This window comes from Panthera tigris, chromosome C1 (assembly GCF_018350195.1).
Source record: "Panthera tigris isolate Pti1 chromosome C1, P.tigris_Pti1_mat1.1, whole genome shotgun sequence".
NCBI classification, from domain to species: Eukaryota; Metazoa; Chordata; class Mammalia; order Carnivora; family Felidae; genus Panthera; species Panthera tigris.
Window position 1 is genome coordinate 123,320,906 of NC_056667.1, and position 16,310 is coordinate 123,337,215.

Sequence of the window (16,310 nt, forward strand, 5' to 3'; positions counted from 1 at the left end):
TAGGTTCTCAATAGCCTCCATGGCACTAGCCACTAAGGTAGACTAGAGTGGGGGCAGGGTAAGAGGACAATCTGCCTGTGTGAAGAGAAAGAATGGACGAGTAGACAGGGCTACAAGTGTCATAAGAATACTAGCGACTGTGTGTTGAATACGTAAGATGTGCTGAACACGTTACCATGTGCTATCCCCCATTGTTAGATGAACCATCTGGGGAAGCACTTTAAAAACGGCAGCCTTTCTAGTTAGCCTTATTAGGCCCATTATGGAGAAGAGAAATGGGAGACTCACGTTAAGTTGCCCCAGCTGACAAAACTGAGTGAGAAAAATGAGATCCGCTCCCAGGTCTATCTGACCCCGAAACTTTGTCTTTAATTCCCCTTCATATGTTCTCCAACCATAATCCTTTATATGCATAGTCTCTAGAAAGTGAGGAGCTGCTGAGAGTTCACAGCATCCTTTTTCATGATCCACAACTTTCCTCTCCTCAGATGTTTCTTCCCATTATTAATCTGAATGAGCTCTTACACAGGAAAAGGAAGAAACACTGAGCACTGTTTGCATCTCTATTAGAATGAGGGGCCAACAGACTGACATGGGATGGAGGGGGCAATGCATGTTCAATGAACTTCTCCACTATCTCCACCCTTTGAGAGCCTGAGGACTTACCAAGCCCAGTGCACAGGGGGCAAATCCTCTGTCTTTGGGCACTGGCACAGCTGGCACAGGCCTTTAGCATCCTCAGCTTCAGTAACCTCTTGTTCCAGGCAATAGAAAAGTAGGAGCAGGAGGGAAAGCAATCATTGAGTTGTCGTTGACCTTCTACATTCCCCTCCACCTATAAGTCAAATGTCCTTATGATGCTACTTCCTCCACTGCTCTTCACAGAGTTGGGCTGGCTAGAAAAGATCTCCAAGATCACAGAGTTGGCCCATTAGCAATGCTAGTGACGTTAGAATTACCTGGAGACATTTTTAAACACACCAAGGCCCAGGCTCTTCTGCTGGAGAACAGGTTCTAGGTCGAGGCTCAGGCAGGTTGAGACCTAGAACACAGCCTAACCCCATGTCTTTCAGCTGAGTTCTGGGAAAGACACATTCTGGAAGTGGGCCAGAATTCTCAAGCCCAGAAATTGCTGTACAGAGAGCAAAGACAAGCTCCTGAGCCTGCAAGGACTGTGGTTCTGCTCCTCAGACATGTTGGACAGGCCAATTAACACCTGAATCCTGCAATGACTTCAATGCAGACAGCAGACTCCTAGCCAACCACTCTCCTCTCACCCCACACACCGTGATTCCTCTTCACTGCATTGCAGTGCTTGGTGTGCAGATGAAATCAATAAGGACAATACAGCTGAAAGGTTACTGTACAGGAGCTCTCAGTAATGAGTGTGTGTGTGTGTGTGTGTGTGTGTGTGTGTGTGTGTGTGTTGTCCAGCAGATGCTTTCCACTTCTTTCTTAACTATTTCCTAATTCCAAAATTGTACATTTGCCCCCACAGACTATTTTATCTCCATTTTAGAAGGCATTTAGCCAAGTCCTAAAACAAAGAAAATTACAGTTTTATTCCTTCAGGTGAGTTAAGAAAATAGGATCAAAGCTCATGGACTGATATCATCATGATTTTGCTCTGTTCAAATTCATTTATTTCTAAGAGGAAGAAAGAACTGATGTGCCTGGTTAATGATGTGAACTACCCAAAGTGTCTGCATGAGCTACACACTTACTAAAGGGCAACATCTTTTGGTTTCTACCTACAGAACCTTTTGACCTAAGACATGTACTGGGTATTCCAAAGTAAAGTGTGGCCCTTCCTGAGATGAGTTGAGGAGAGCAGCTCTCAAGTTCATTGGCAATAATCAGCTCACCTGTATGAAGAGAAGGTGCTTCTCCAGGGCACCATTCTATTCATAAGTTACATTTGTTTTAACAGAGAGACCATATTCTGCTTTGACTTGGTAAGAGTTCCGTTCAGGGTCAAAACATCTAACAGAGAAAGTGTTCATGTCTGAGCACAAAATTTAGACAGAAACTGAGAATGAGAAAGTAGAGTCAGAACCCATTAAACCAGGGAATTTAAATTCCCGAGAAGAACGGAGGTAGTTATTTAAACTCTGAGTGCTATTATTTAAAGCCTCTGTTCCTTTCAAAGTATTTAATATGACTTTGGCATTTCATAGGTGAATGCTCTCCTCAGTCAGATGTCACCATATGAGATTGTTTTGAAAACTTCTGGAATTCTGGAAAGTCTTCTGTAGAGTGCAAAATCATAAATTCTTCTTATGGAATAATTTCAAAGAGAAAACGATTTTATGAAAGACAATGTTCTTAGCTGTCCTGAACCTCATCACACACTTTGGTTTTGAGAAATCCTGTCTCCTTTACCTAAATTTACTATCTGAATAGAAGATGTTGCTTAAAACAAAACAGAATAGGACAAAAAGAGGAAGGAAACCATTTCCTCGAGGAGCAGTTTCAGCCATTTAAGACTTAACACACAATAAAAATACTCCTTTTATTACCATTACTCACTTCAGCAGCTACTCAAAGTTCACAGCAATTCAAAGAAAAGGCCAAATTTCTTAAAGCGGAATCAAAGGCATTTGAGATTTCCTGAGATTACAGGTCACAGACATACATAAAAAAGCTCAATAAAAATATTTCATATTCCATTGTGTATTATAATTTTATAAATGCCTATGCAAAGACTTAGCCCTCTATCAACAGATACTCAATAGAATTTTAAATCATTTTTTTTTTCCCAACTGGTATGCACTCACAGAAGGTACTCACTTTTGATCTGTTTTTGCATTTGTTTACCACATTCTATTTAGATTAAAAAAGAACAGGGAAAAAACCCCACTTTTCTAAATCACTTATATGAATTACAAACAAGCTCTTTAAAGAGTTCTAAAGAATTCAGCTCTCTTGGCTAATTAACTGCCAGAGCGCTTACTGAGATAAATACTGTGCATGAAAGAATCAGTATAGATGCATATGCATGCACTGGGCTGAGAATGGGGCTCTGAACCTCAACTCTTGTTTTCTCCTTTGCAAACTGTGGGAACAGGGGTGGTGGAATGGATGGATACTAAAGTACCTCACAGGTTCCCAACATATTTATGGACCAGAAGAGTCAAAATGACTCACCAAACTTAGGGGAAAAAATGACAAAACAAAAGAGATCATCCTAAAGAGGGGTCCGGAGAGCTCAGTCTGTTATGATTCCTTCAGGTGATTCTGCGACTCAGCCAGGAAATGGAGCCAGGAAACTTGTAGCTTCTAAAAATCACAGGTATTTCAATTTTGCCTTGCATTTACATATATTCATGAAAAATGGTTTTATGTTAAAAGTTTGAAAATATCACACTTGAAATACGCTAGGAATATTGCTATTGAAAAGAGCTTTCTTAGAAAGGTAACTTTTGTAATCGATTGTTTAATATAATTTTTCGAACTTAACTTTTCTTTCTAGTGCACTGGAATTTTTTCACTGAATTTTTTTAATGTTTATTTTTTGAGAGAGAGAAATAGAGAGAGAGACAGAGAGACACACAGCACAAATGGGGGAGGGGAAGAGAGAGAGGAAGACACAAAATTAGAAGTAGGCTCTAGGCTCCAGGCTCCAACCTGTCAGCACAGAGCCCCACACGGTGCTTGAACCCACAGACTGCGAGATCATGACCTGAGCGGAAGTGGGACGCCCAACCGACTAAGCCACCCACATGCCCTGAGTACACTGAAATTTTTGAATTTGCTTCAGTCATTACAGGGAAAAGAGGTGAAGTTTAAAGTCAAAACTTTCCCACTCCTGATAAGAATTCTAATTTGTGAAATAAGTAACATCTCGGCTGGGCAGGTCTTGAGCTAAATCCTGGCCTATGTCAGGTGCTTTCTGTGTACATAAAAGGGTCTGGATATATTCTTGATGACTGACAGATTTTAGGATAACTAGAAAGGATCCCTTTCCCCAAGCCATCACCTGGTTCATCATATCTGAGAATACTTTGAAGGAACTGCTTAAGGAAAAGTCATTTTGATTTTCAATTAAATCACTTCAAATGGAAATGATTTGGGTAACACACTAGATTGCTTTAAACACAATCTACAGCATCAATGACTGAACATAAGCCATCGTTGGAAATAATGGAGCTGGACTCAGAAAACACACAGCTCAGGGGTGCCTAGTTGCTTGAGCGTCCGTCCGAGTCTTGATCTTGGCTCAGGTCCTGATCTCATGTTTCTTGAGATTGAGCCCTGTGTCAGGCTCCTGGCTGACAGTTCAGACCCTGCTTGGGATTCTCTCTCTCCTTCTCTCTCTGTCCCTCCCCTGCTTGCGTTCAAGCATGTGTGTGCTCTCTCCCTAAATAAATAAATAAACTTAAAAAAAAAGAAAAGAAAAGAAAAGAAGAGGAAAGGAAAGGAAAGGAAAGGAAAGGAAAGGAAAGGAAAGAAAAGAAAAGAAAAGAAAAGAAAAGAAAAGAAAAGAAAAGAAAAGAAAAGAAAAGAAAAGAAAAGAAAAGAAAACACACAGTTCAGGGCTCTCCACGGAGGTGGGACAGAGTAAAGGGGTAAAGAGAGGGAGACTCAGACACTGATGCAATGTGCTCTCTGCTAGGACAATGACTTAGGCACCTTTTGGAAACAACTCTACATTCCATTGTTATGGTGATTTACTCACTCTGCTAAAAGGGTACAAAAGAGCTCAGGCAACCTAACAAGGGTAATGTGTAACTTTTGGTAATATGTAATTTAACCTCTCTGTGCCTCAGTTTCATCTTCTGTAAAATAAGGAAGATGATAGTACCTACTTCAAAGCGTTCTTGTGAAAGTCCAGTGTGTTCACCCTTGTAAAATGATTAGAATACGACCATCCATAGTAGGTGCTCAGCAAGTGCTGGCCAGCAGTAGGTCAGAGTGCATACCGTCGCTAGAGGCACTTGGTGCCCATACTCTGCGTAGACCAAGCCATGCAGGACTGCAAAGAAGTGTCAAAATCCCAGAGTTCTAAGAGCAAGAAGAAACCCTAGAAATCCTCTTTCTGTTTTGAGGATTGGCTTTAGACTAGCATATTTTACGCAGTCCATGTATAAAAAAATAAGCCACTATTTAAGACTAAAAAACCCATAAAAACTGGAACTTCAATCTTCCTTTGAAACATAAGGCCATCTGCCCACACTGGTGACTTCTGGGTGGGACTGTTTCCCTGAGACCACACAGAGGCTCTCAGGGTGCCAGTCTCTCCACCACTCCTGAACGCCCTTTGGCATTAAACTGGGTGTGGGTTGCCAGTGCACAGTTTTCAAAAGCAAGGCTTTTGTCTTTTAACAAAACAAACAAATCAACCCCCAAAAAACTCTCTCTGTACCTGTTTCCCTACCGAAAGTAGAAAAATAGAACGTGAACCCTTAGAGAAGATTTGACCTTTCTCATACCTGGTCCACTTGGGCCATATATTCATATGAATATGAATATATATGAATATTCATATTCATATGAATATGAATATATATATGAATATGAATATATTCATATGAATATATTCATATATTGGGCCAATAATTCTGCTATTATTATATTAACTCAGTGATAAAAGCCTCAGAATAAACACTTCCACGATAGAAAATGAACCAAACTCCAGCTTTCCCATGGGCTTTAGCTTTCCCTGGGCCTCCAGCTCCTGTCAGAGAATTCTCACAGTTGGAAAATCTGAGTCAGGTGTGCTAATAACACCCCAGATTATGAAGTAATAGATTTTCCAACTCTTACCTAAAACAAGGAGGTGTTAACTGTGTGCTCTACTGAGACCGCCATACACATCTTGCACACCCTCTTTGGGCCCCTCAGCCATATTTAGACTAGAATCAGTGACATGACAAGGACCTTCTTGGGACTCAGTGCCAACCAGCAACACTCTTCTTTCTCTTCTCTCCATTCTGTTCCTAGAACCCTCAGAGAACAAGGTTGTGCCTGGTACATACTACAAGCTCAATAGATATCTCTTGAATGTATAAGTGACTTTTATGGATCATACAGCCCATGTCTCTCTCCCATTTTCCAGACAATGAGCCACAGGCCAATTAGAGCAATAACTAAAAAATCCCTTCCATGTTGCATGAATTCGACTTAGTAACTGTCTCCTCCCAAGAGAGAGGAGCTAATTTCTCAAATCCAGCAGACTGGGTTATAGAGAGGAAATCGTTTTAAATAACATTTTTAAAACTGTATCTGTTTTTCTAAGTAGCTTCCAGTTTCACAAAATGAATTCTGATGCTAAGTGCCCCATAATGAGGAGATCTGGAAAAGCATAAGAGCAACACTGAATTATTTAGCTCTAACTAAAGCCTGGTGTTACCTTGAGGAGGAACAAATGACTTATGTTTCAGATTCTTTTAGGTTGCACAGAACCACTTAATGCAGAACCAAGTCCTGTTTTACTTGTACCTCCATTTTCTACCAAAGCACAACTAATACTTGGGAAAACTTTAGAGCGAGGAGGACTTAAATCCTTATCCTAACTTCGGGTGACCACACATCAGGAAGAGCTGGGCAGGCATTCCTTGTGTAAAGACCACCCCTTGAGAAGAATCTAAACCCTTTCCCTAGAAATGGACGTTAGTGATATTTTTTTCCTGTTTTTTTGGAGCTAACTTTCATCTCTTCTCTGGTAGCTTAAGTCAATGGCTTGCACTGTTGTCCCTGGAGCTGGAGAACAGATGTTCCCCTTATCATAAAGTAGCCTTGTATGCTTCAAGAGTCAAATACTTAGTGCACACACTTGTTAAGGCTACCCATGCCTAGATTTCTTAACTTCGTGTAATACTATAACGTTTATTATCTGGTCCCTTCTGATCTTCTTCATAACAAGTTGGGTTGTAGACCCCTGAATCCATACACTGAGGGAAAATCATGTGACATGATCTTTACCAGACAGGTTTCCATGCGTGCCTCCCCAGACACTCTTGCTTTTTAGTCAGAAAAAAATCTAGGGTTGCCCAGTGCTTACCCCCAAGTTTCTGCCCATTTCCTTGCCTTATTTAGCTGTTGGGGCTCCCTATGCTTAGTTGTACAATGGATAGCAGGTCTCTATTTGTGATTTTAAGTGATTTCCAGTAAAAGTCTTCAATTTCTCTATGTCGGGTGCCTGTGCTCTTTCTGCTGTATTTCCCTTTCCCACCTTGCCAGAGCCGTCTCATCTGTGTGGCCAACTTGGGTCGTGCTCAGATCGGAAGCCCTTCTTACCATGCTGGCTGCTTTGCTGTGTTACAGAACCATGGAATGAGGATGATCAGAAGACAGTGACTGGCCACTTTGTCTACCACTTACCAACTTGGACCTCTTCTGAGTCTACAGTGCCCAAGGTGCAAGGCCACACCCATGAGCACAACATACAAGCATGACCTCATCCAGCTCTTCCAAGTACCCCCAGTCTCACCATCAAGATTTTTATCTCATCAGGCCATTATTTACTTACTTTGAACTTCTTATTCTTCTTGAGCCTGCCATGCAAATTCACACTACTGTACCTTTCTCTAGGCTACCCTGCTGTTGGCAACATCCTTCCTCCTGTTCTCTCTCTCTCAGGTCCCTAAGTGTCATAACTCTGAAATATACCAAGTGTCATACCTTCTTGGAGGTATGGCACTTAACTTCCCAGACAGGATGAGTCACTCCCCTCCATATTCCCAGAGAATGCTACAGATACCTCTGTTATCACCCTGACCATGGAGTATACACTGAGGTACTTTTTATTTAATTATTTCGAGAGAGAGAGAGAGAGAACACAGATGGGGTAAAGGTAGAGAGAGTGAAATCCCAAGCAGGCTGTGCACCGTCAGCATGCAGACTGATGCGTGGCTTGACCTCACAAACTGTGAGATTATGACCTGAGCCTAAATCAAGAGTCAGATGCTTAAATTGACTGGGCCACCCTGGTACCCCAAGTACTATGGTACTTTTATAGGTTTCTCTGTTTCACTATAAACTTACTTTTTGCAGCTTCCTATGACCCAATCTACAATTTGTTTCACAGAGTCCAAGATATGAAGGAGTTAAATAAACATGTATGTGATTCCTTAAGCAGAGGTGACTGTATGGTTCCCAGCACCTGGGTCTGGACCACACTTGTTTATTTATCTCTGGGTCAGGGAGGACAGAGTTAGAGAAATACAAGAAAAACAAGCCAACTGGTGCCCAGCCAAGAGTGAGAAACGTGGTGTACCTGATAGACCATTATATTAACAGTTTCTTCTTTTTTCTGCTCTGGAGGCCCTTGACTCTGCAATAGATTTCGCACTGTTTCTTCCATCCTGAGAAACAAACAGACAAAATAAAGACTTTCTTTAGAGATGGTTTGATTAACATGGGGCTATTCCAGTTAGTAGAAATATTTCTTCAGTATAGTTCCAGTATAAGCTTATACCTGGAAATCTCTTTTCTCTTCTCTCTCCTTCATACCCTCCATTAGGAATCTGTCATGAAGTCCTTTAAAATTAAGAATGTCTCTGAGTTCTCTTTGTCTTTACCATTCAGGTCCCTATCACTGGCTTCCTGCATTTGTACTCATGCAAACATCTCCCACTATCCCTCTTCACTTTCAATCACTCCCCTTTCATTTGACACAATGTCACCACATTAATCTTCCTGAAATACCACTTTTTCTTAAATCAATTTTCAAAGTTGGTGACGAATATTACATGAATGCATCTTCGCTGTTAACAAACTGTTACATCTTTCCAGGGTGGTCTGTGTCAGCACACAAAGATCTATTCTTTTCAGGTACTTTCTGGTATTTCATGATGCGAATGCACCATACATTATTTAACCATTCCTCTACTGATGGAACTTAAATTACTTCAGATTTTTTATTCTTTCAAATAATAAACATCTACACATACAGCCTAGTGCACATTAATTAGTATTTCTATGGGTTATAATGTAACTTATATTGTATGTTATAATCCTATATTGTCTTACATTCCTACTTCCAATACCCATTCCCCATTGCCCAAAAGTAAACAGTAAAAAAAAAAAAACAACACATTTCCATTTCCACTTTGAGACACTGTCTCATGTTGTTACTCCTTGAAATGGCAAACCCTGCATCTTCTCATTTCCATCCATCTTTCAAAATCTACTTCAATTTCACTACCAAAGAAACATCTTCACGGCCTCCCTCCACATTTCCTTGAATTTTTACAGCCTTATGCTTTACATCACTCATTCTATCATTCAAAAACTCCCCACTTTAATGCTCAAATTATATGCATGTTCTTTCTTCTGAAATTAATTACAATATTTGGTATAAAACCATGTCATAGATTTCTTATGTGTCTCCCCCCAACTACAGATAAAGTGGGTACTCAGTAGACAGTTGCTATATGAATCCTTTGTTAATGCATTTTTAAAAAGTATTAAGTAGTTACTCTGTGCCAGGCATTGATCATGTATATTCAAACTGTGTTTGGATGACCTTGTCTCTGGGGCCCATCTATGAGGATACATGGACCATACTCTTAGGGGAAGACACCTGAGCAGGATGCTCTGGACACAGTGAGTGCTCTCTTGCCCAGAACCTGAGTTGGCTGTTTCTATCAGTCCCATCCTGAAGACTGTATTTCAGTGACTCAGTATGATACTAGTTTAAAAGATCTGAGGAAAAGCAGGCTCATCCAGCTTCTTTCTCTCACTAAAAGCTTCTGGCAAGACAAATTAAGGGCTCCAGGAGGCGACTGAATTCATGAAGTGGCAAGACCATTACAGTAAACAAAGGAGTACAGTTCCAAATGCCAAACTTTCTAATATGGCATAAAACTACTTAGTGGCAGAGTGAGGAAACTTCAGATGAACTGGGCCAGTTCAAGTCTAGGTTATAATTGGAGAAATTCTGCCTTTACAGGGTATGCCATCAAGATCCACTCAAAATTTTAGAAGACAGTGGACATTGATTATGAGTGCTCAAAGAATGATTTGTGACTATATTTATATAAGCCATCTCTTTGTGCATCCAAACAGGAGAGCAAAGTCTGGCTCCCTGTATTTTCACAAGTCTTACATTATTAATGATAACATCAAAATTAAACAGTACTTTCAACTTGTTGAAGAACTCTCATCTACTAATCATTACAATGTACTTTTAAAAGATCACTACATCACTACTACACTGTGGTGGATGAGAAGCAGAGACACAGAAAGGTTAAAGGCTAACTGACAGGATCACAGCTAGCTGGGTAGGTTAGGATGAAGCCATTTTGCCTGAATATCAAAGAGCGGCTTCTTTCCACTAGATCTTATTTACATACAGGAAATGATTTTAAATGAAGAAGAGTCTTAACTTCTAATCAAGAGTTACCATGGTGAACATCTATTGGGTGCTGAGCCCAAAAAGGCAAAAACACCATTTCTGACCTTAAGCTCTGAGAGTGCTCACGATCTTGTAGAAGAGACAAACTGAATTTATTTACCAAAAAAAAAAAAAAAAAAAAAAAAAAGAAAGAAAAAGATATAGGGGTGAAGAAAGCACAGATTCTGAAATATTAAGTGATCAGAGCCAATTTCTAATATTCTATTTCACTGTATGAAAAAAACAAATTATCTCTCAAATGGTAGCAGATTTTCCATGACGTTTGTCAAATCTATCATAAACAAAAAAAGTAATGATAATGGTGAGGAGTTGCTCAAGATCAGGCAGCTTGTGTATGATAGATCAGGGACTGGCCCCCAGCATCCTAAATATCAGTCTATTTTCTCTACCTCAGTACAGAGGCTGCAGGTCTTTCTTATTTCAATCCATATTTCATTCATTTATAAATATTTGGTTTAAAATGTGTCTCAAGTTTGTTAGATTCAGTTAAAATTAAATCTTGTCTTCTTTTAATAAGTTGAAATATACCTCTGTCAGTGCATATCTTGCTGAATTATCTCTTCTGTATAATTAAAAGTTCCATACAGAAGTTGCTAGATCAAAAAGAAAAACATCTATTCACCTTCCCCCATTTTTCTTGGCTTTATGTTGAGAAAAAAGAAAAGAGAAAGAGGCAGGCAGGAAGCTGTTAGATTCTCAAGCAGCCAAGACCCACAGTAACACTGTGAACATCATTTTCTGGCACTACTTCATGATTAATTGAAACCAATTACATTTCCAAGCCATATCTTGGAACAGAGTTGCAGGGACCCAACCCAACCTTTGGTAAAAAATTAACTTGTCTCATCTTTTCATAACCTTTATGAATCTGGTCATAGACAAAATAGTTTGAACCTGATGAGAAGATACGATTATTTATTCCCTGATGACATCTTCTTTCTTTTAATTCTCATTTAGCAAACATCTCTCTTCATTTTCCTGAAAATCAAAGACTGTGAAGCACCATTCATTGTCGTTTGAGGTCCAATGGTATTTTACTTTATCCTATTATTTTGATAGCTGATGCGTGAGGGTGTGCATTACCAGCCTTTACATAAAATACTTCCACTATCTGTTTTTCCAAATGTGGCTAAAAATAAGCAAATTTCTTTTCCCAGACCAGATGTGGGCAGAGATTTTCTTTTTTTCTTTTCTTTTCTTTCTATTTTTACAAACTGTTGATTGGCTTAGCATCACCCTTAATCATTGTCTTTTAGCTCTTTTTTCTTTTTTTTGGGGGGGGGGTCTAATCTGTGACTAAGTTCTTTCTTCTCCTAAATACTGGTCAAGTGGCAGTCAATGAAAAATACATAGACCTTAACTGCATTTGTTGACATGTTTTAAGCTTTAATGTATATTAAGAGAACTATTTTTAAAAAGTTAAGTTCTATACACATCAGAGAAAAAAAACTAAATTCATTTGTCAACAGTGTATTTCAGATACCATAGGTATAAATGTAGGAGTTTTTGCCTCATGAAGCGCTAGATACTGAGCAGAACATTAGACTGAAATGTTCTTTTGTGACTCCTCTGATCAGATATTCAGTTTAGCACAGGTTAGTTTTTGACAGAAATAGAACAAAATAAATGCAGAACAAGAAGCCACTCTCCCCAACTCAAACTGATAACTGATGGGACTCTTTCAACTGAAAGCTGAACTGAGTCATATTTCAAGAAATATTTTAATGGGTACTTGCAGATTAATCACATAACACATTAATAATGAAATAAACAATGAAATTACTCAATATTCTCTCACTGTCTCTTATGTGAGAGGTTGCAAGGTCATAATCAATTCATTTCTGCCTTATTAACAAAATCCGAGTTTCTTGAGGTCAGTGGCTCTGCCTTGTTGCTTACGTTATCTCTAGCAACTCAGCATAGCTACTGTTACGGGATAGGTAGTCCATAAATTCTTTTTAAATAAATGAATGAATCTAAGTGTTTCTTCACTCATCCATCCCTTGGCTCCTTTTGATTTGCAAACAGACCAATATGTAAATCTGAGTGGTCAGAGAGAAGTAGACAAATGAGAGGAGCCAGCAAGACTGGAGGGTAAGTCTTACACTGACATTTGGGGCTAAAATGTCCAGCTCCTGGTCATTAGTAAAACAAACTAGCTATCTCTCAGAAATAACTCCCTGCTCTTTCTGTAACACTGAATGTGCAGTCTACTGTCAGTATTAGGCTAAACTAAGCTAAGCCAATTAGCTTAGATGGCTAGAACAGAACCTTAATGAGGCCAGGGTTCTAGATTCAGTCCCCAGCCTGGACATCCTTTAACACCATCAGACTCCTGGCTGACTAACCTCTGCACAGACAGTCCAGTGTTCTGCTTCTGGGGCAGAGAGGATAGAATTATCTAAATGAAAAACATATTTTGCATGACCTCCCATATCACTTGCTTTCAATTTCTTTTTCTCATTCCACTTCCATTGCTTTGATCAACAAGCCATTTTACCTCCCCATTTTAATTGCAGTACAAAGCTTTCTTCAAGTTTAGGAGTGGAAAGAAAAGCCTACTAATTTTCAATTCCAAGAGGAAACCATTCATGTGGAAATTTTGCTGGTTTAGTATAGGGTTCTGCTCAACTGAACCAACTTGTTTCCTCAGAAAATGAGAGTTTCCTCACTTAGAAGCTAGCATATCTAAGCATGTAGGCATGGACAATCCCCAGGTCCACTGTGACTTTAATGTTCTTAACCTAGTCTCTGCTGATCCCCACTGCAATAGTTAGGAACAGTAAATCTACAGCGAAAATAACTGAAAACTTCACAGAAACTGAAGCTCACTCTGGATAAATGTCGGAGGGCCAGAATCTCTTCTTTCTTTCCTAGATGATATATATTTTTAATTCAGCACAAATTTTGCAAGAATAATACTGTTGCCCAGAAACCACAGTGCTCTAATTCACTCGTGGGGATGCAACACCATTCATAAACAGATCGAAAGGTGCTGGTCCAATTTGAATTACTGCATCATATTCTCTTCAGGGCCATCTGTATGTAAGCAGAAAGCACCATAAATTTTCTCCTAGGCAGGCTTGTGCTGATCCTGCACTGGGAGCTTGCTGAATGGCAGACATGGAGAAGGCAGGGGAGCAGAGATGCCATTCAGGGGAGAAGCCCCATTTTCCACGTGGAGTTGAAGGGAATCCCCTGAATGTTAACAGGTAAATCTCAAGTGTTTTTGCTCACTGGTGGCAAAACAAAGTTGCATTTATGGATTCATGTGACTGTAGAGTTCATATTCATCCAGAGAGAAAAAGAGAGAGACTCCCATGGGTGTGAGTGCCAGAAAGAAGTGTAGCACACCTGCTTTCACTATGGTTAACACTGGTTAACACTTTGAAGGTAGGGTTTGTACTATATACCAAGAATCCTTGAGAGGTCTGTAAAATGGGTTACTTCCCTTAATTGAGTGGAGGTTTTAATTAATGCAATAATTATTAACTATTATGATGATGTCTTATTAATACAAAATAATTAATGGTCAATATAACTACCCATGTCCAGTCTCATGAGATCAAGAAGTTAGTAAACTTCTAAAGCTATCCTTGTATAATGAAGTTTCATAAACAAACCCAGATTTAGTTCTTTTTAAAATTTTCTCAAGTAATCCAAAGCAGGAATGTTCTTTGAGTCTGATACAACTCAGAAAGCACTTTGAATTGCCAAGATAAGTAGTTTTAATATAAATGTATTACTTGAGGGATAGATCTTTATAGTTCAGCATTCAAATGTTAGGGGAACTTTGAAGATAGCAGACAGTTCAATTCAATTTATTGTTGGCCTTCACTATTTATTCTTTTTACCTATGTTGATATGAATAATAAAAAATACTTGAATATATCATAAGAAAAATTACTGAATTTTAATTAGAGACTATTCTGTTCTAGAAAACTTATGTATCAACTTGGAACATCATTTTTCCATTTCTTAAAACGAGAATTTTCTAATTTTGTCTTAGTCAAGGAATAATGTGAACTGGACAATCAAGATTTCTTTCTTAATATTCATTATTAAACTTTTGAAACTTTAAATATAGCAATATAATGGTGTTACTCAAGATGAAGTTCACTATGCTTCAGACAAGTTATGCATTTCTCCATAGTTGTAATTGGCTCCTCAGCAGATAGTTATAACCCCAAAGAATACATCAAACATATGATACTCTCTTCTCTCACAGTTCAGACCTGTTTGGGATATGACCCAGAGAAAATTAAATACTTGAATGAAATGATTGGACTTGATTCTCATTGGCAAACTCATCTTGAATTTGATTTTCATTTTCCATATCTTAAAGGCTTTTTATTGGGGGGGAGGGGACCTTGACAAGTGTTAAGTCATTAAAGCTTAGGGAGGTTAAATCAACAGTGACACCGGATTTTAATAATGTACAAGGCACAGTAAGTAAAAGGTGCTAATCTGTGACTTTTTTTTTTTTTTTTTTTTTTTTGGTATGTAGGAGAAGATCAGGAAAATCCAGTTGGCCCTATTTGGGATCAAACTATAGCATTAAATTTTCTGGAAAAATAAAAGTATAATTTTGGCAAAGAAGTGCATTATGAATCCATAAAACTGGCTTCTGTATCCTCATGAATGTCCATAGGGCATTTTCACTGGGCCTGCTATTTAAATCACATAGTTCTTGTGGCGTTTGATCCACAATATTTCAGAGTGGTTTCTCTTAAGCAAGTAGATAGGGCAAAACCATAGCACATCCAGAGAAGTGGTGTTATCAAATCCTCTCCCAACCTCAACCCCTGTGGCCACAATATAGGCAGTATATCTCAGTCCCTGGCACTCCCTAAAGTGGCAAAAATGGGTGTGGGGGTAGATATTCTTATCAGCAATATAACTTAGAACAAATAACTTTCCCTTTCTCTTTCTTTTCTTTCTTTCTTTCTTTCTTTCTTTCTTTCTTTCTTTCTTTCTTTCTTTCTTTCTGAGAGAGAGAGAGAGAGAGAGAGAGAGAGAGAGAAAGTGGGAGAGAGAGGCAGAGGGAGAGAGAAAGAGAGAAAGAATCCTAAGCAGGCACTGTGCTCAGTATGGGGTCTGACATGGAGCTCAATCCTACAACCTTGGGATCATGAACTGAGTTGAAATCAAGAGTTGGATGCTCAACTGAATGAGTCACCCAGGCGCCCCAGAAAAATCACATTTTCTAAGCCTCAGTTTCCTTATTTGCAAAATGGATATTTCATGCCAGCTCTACTTACCTCAGAGAGATGTTAGGAGGATTCAATGAAACAAAATGTAAAATGCTATATAAATTGGCACTTGTTTTCATTGTGGTTTATAAAGATAGTTCTTTTAGAAGTCAAGGCCCTTTGAAATAGAGATCCTTCGGCAGTGGTATTAGAAAGGCAAAGAATAGGCTCCTTGGGATTATCAGCCAATCAAGCTAATACTTTATGGAGGCACCCACCTTTATTGCCTTTTTCTAAAAAGTATAGAGAGATATAGCACTTCTCTCCAAGTTTCAGACAACTGGTTTGAAGAATAACTTACTGTATTGGTCATGATACAATAGGTTATGCTCTAATAACGAACAATCCCAATAGCTCATTGACTAAAAAATAACTAAATTTCTTATTGATCCAAGGTCTGATCACCTTAGCAGTCAACTATTCTCCTGGAGTAGAGAGGTTCTATGTCCTGGTTTCCCAGGACAGTCCAGTTGATGTCTATTATACCGGTATAATTAGTAATAGCACCCTTTTTATTGCAAAAAGTGTCCTGGTTAGATCCCTGTCAGTGGAATAACTTAAGTATTCTGGCTTCTCTAACCTTCTCAGCATGAAACGTTCATCATTGCTGGGAAAAGAGAAACTGGAGAATGTTATAGGGATTTTTATTGCCTCATTCCAGAACTTCACTTCAGTTTGAAGGCTATTGGCCAGAACTA

At 39.0% G+C, this 16,310-nt stretch overlaps 1 protein-coding gene across 1 annotated transcript in view; it reads right to left on the minus strand.

Annotated features, from left to right (window-relative positions):
- Positions 1-16,310, minus strand: part of NCKAP5 (NCK associated protein 5) — a 676,395-nt gene that overhangs the window by 260,578 nt on the left and 399,507 nt on the right. Inside the window, exon 5 of the mRNA XM_042993887.1 lies at positions 8,219-8,306. Within this exon, the coding sequence (XP_042849821.1) occupies positions 8,219-8,306 (88 nt within the window). The remainder of the gene's footprint in view (positions 1-8,218; positions 8,307-16,310) is intronic.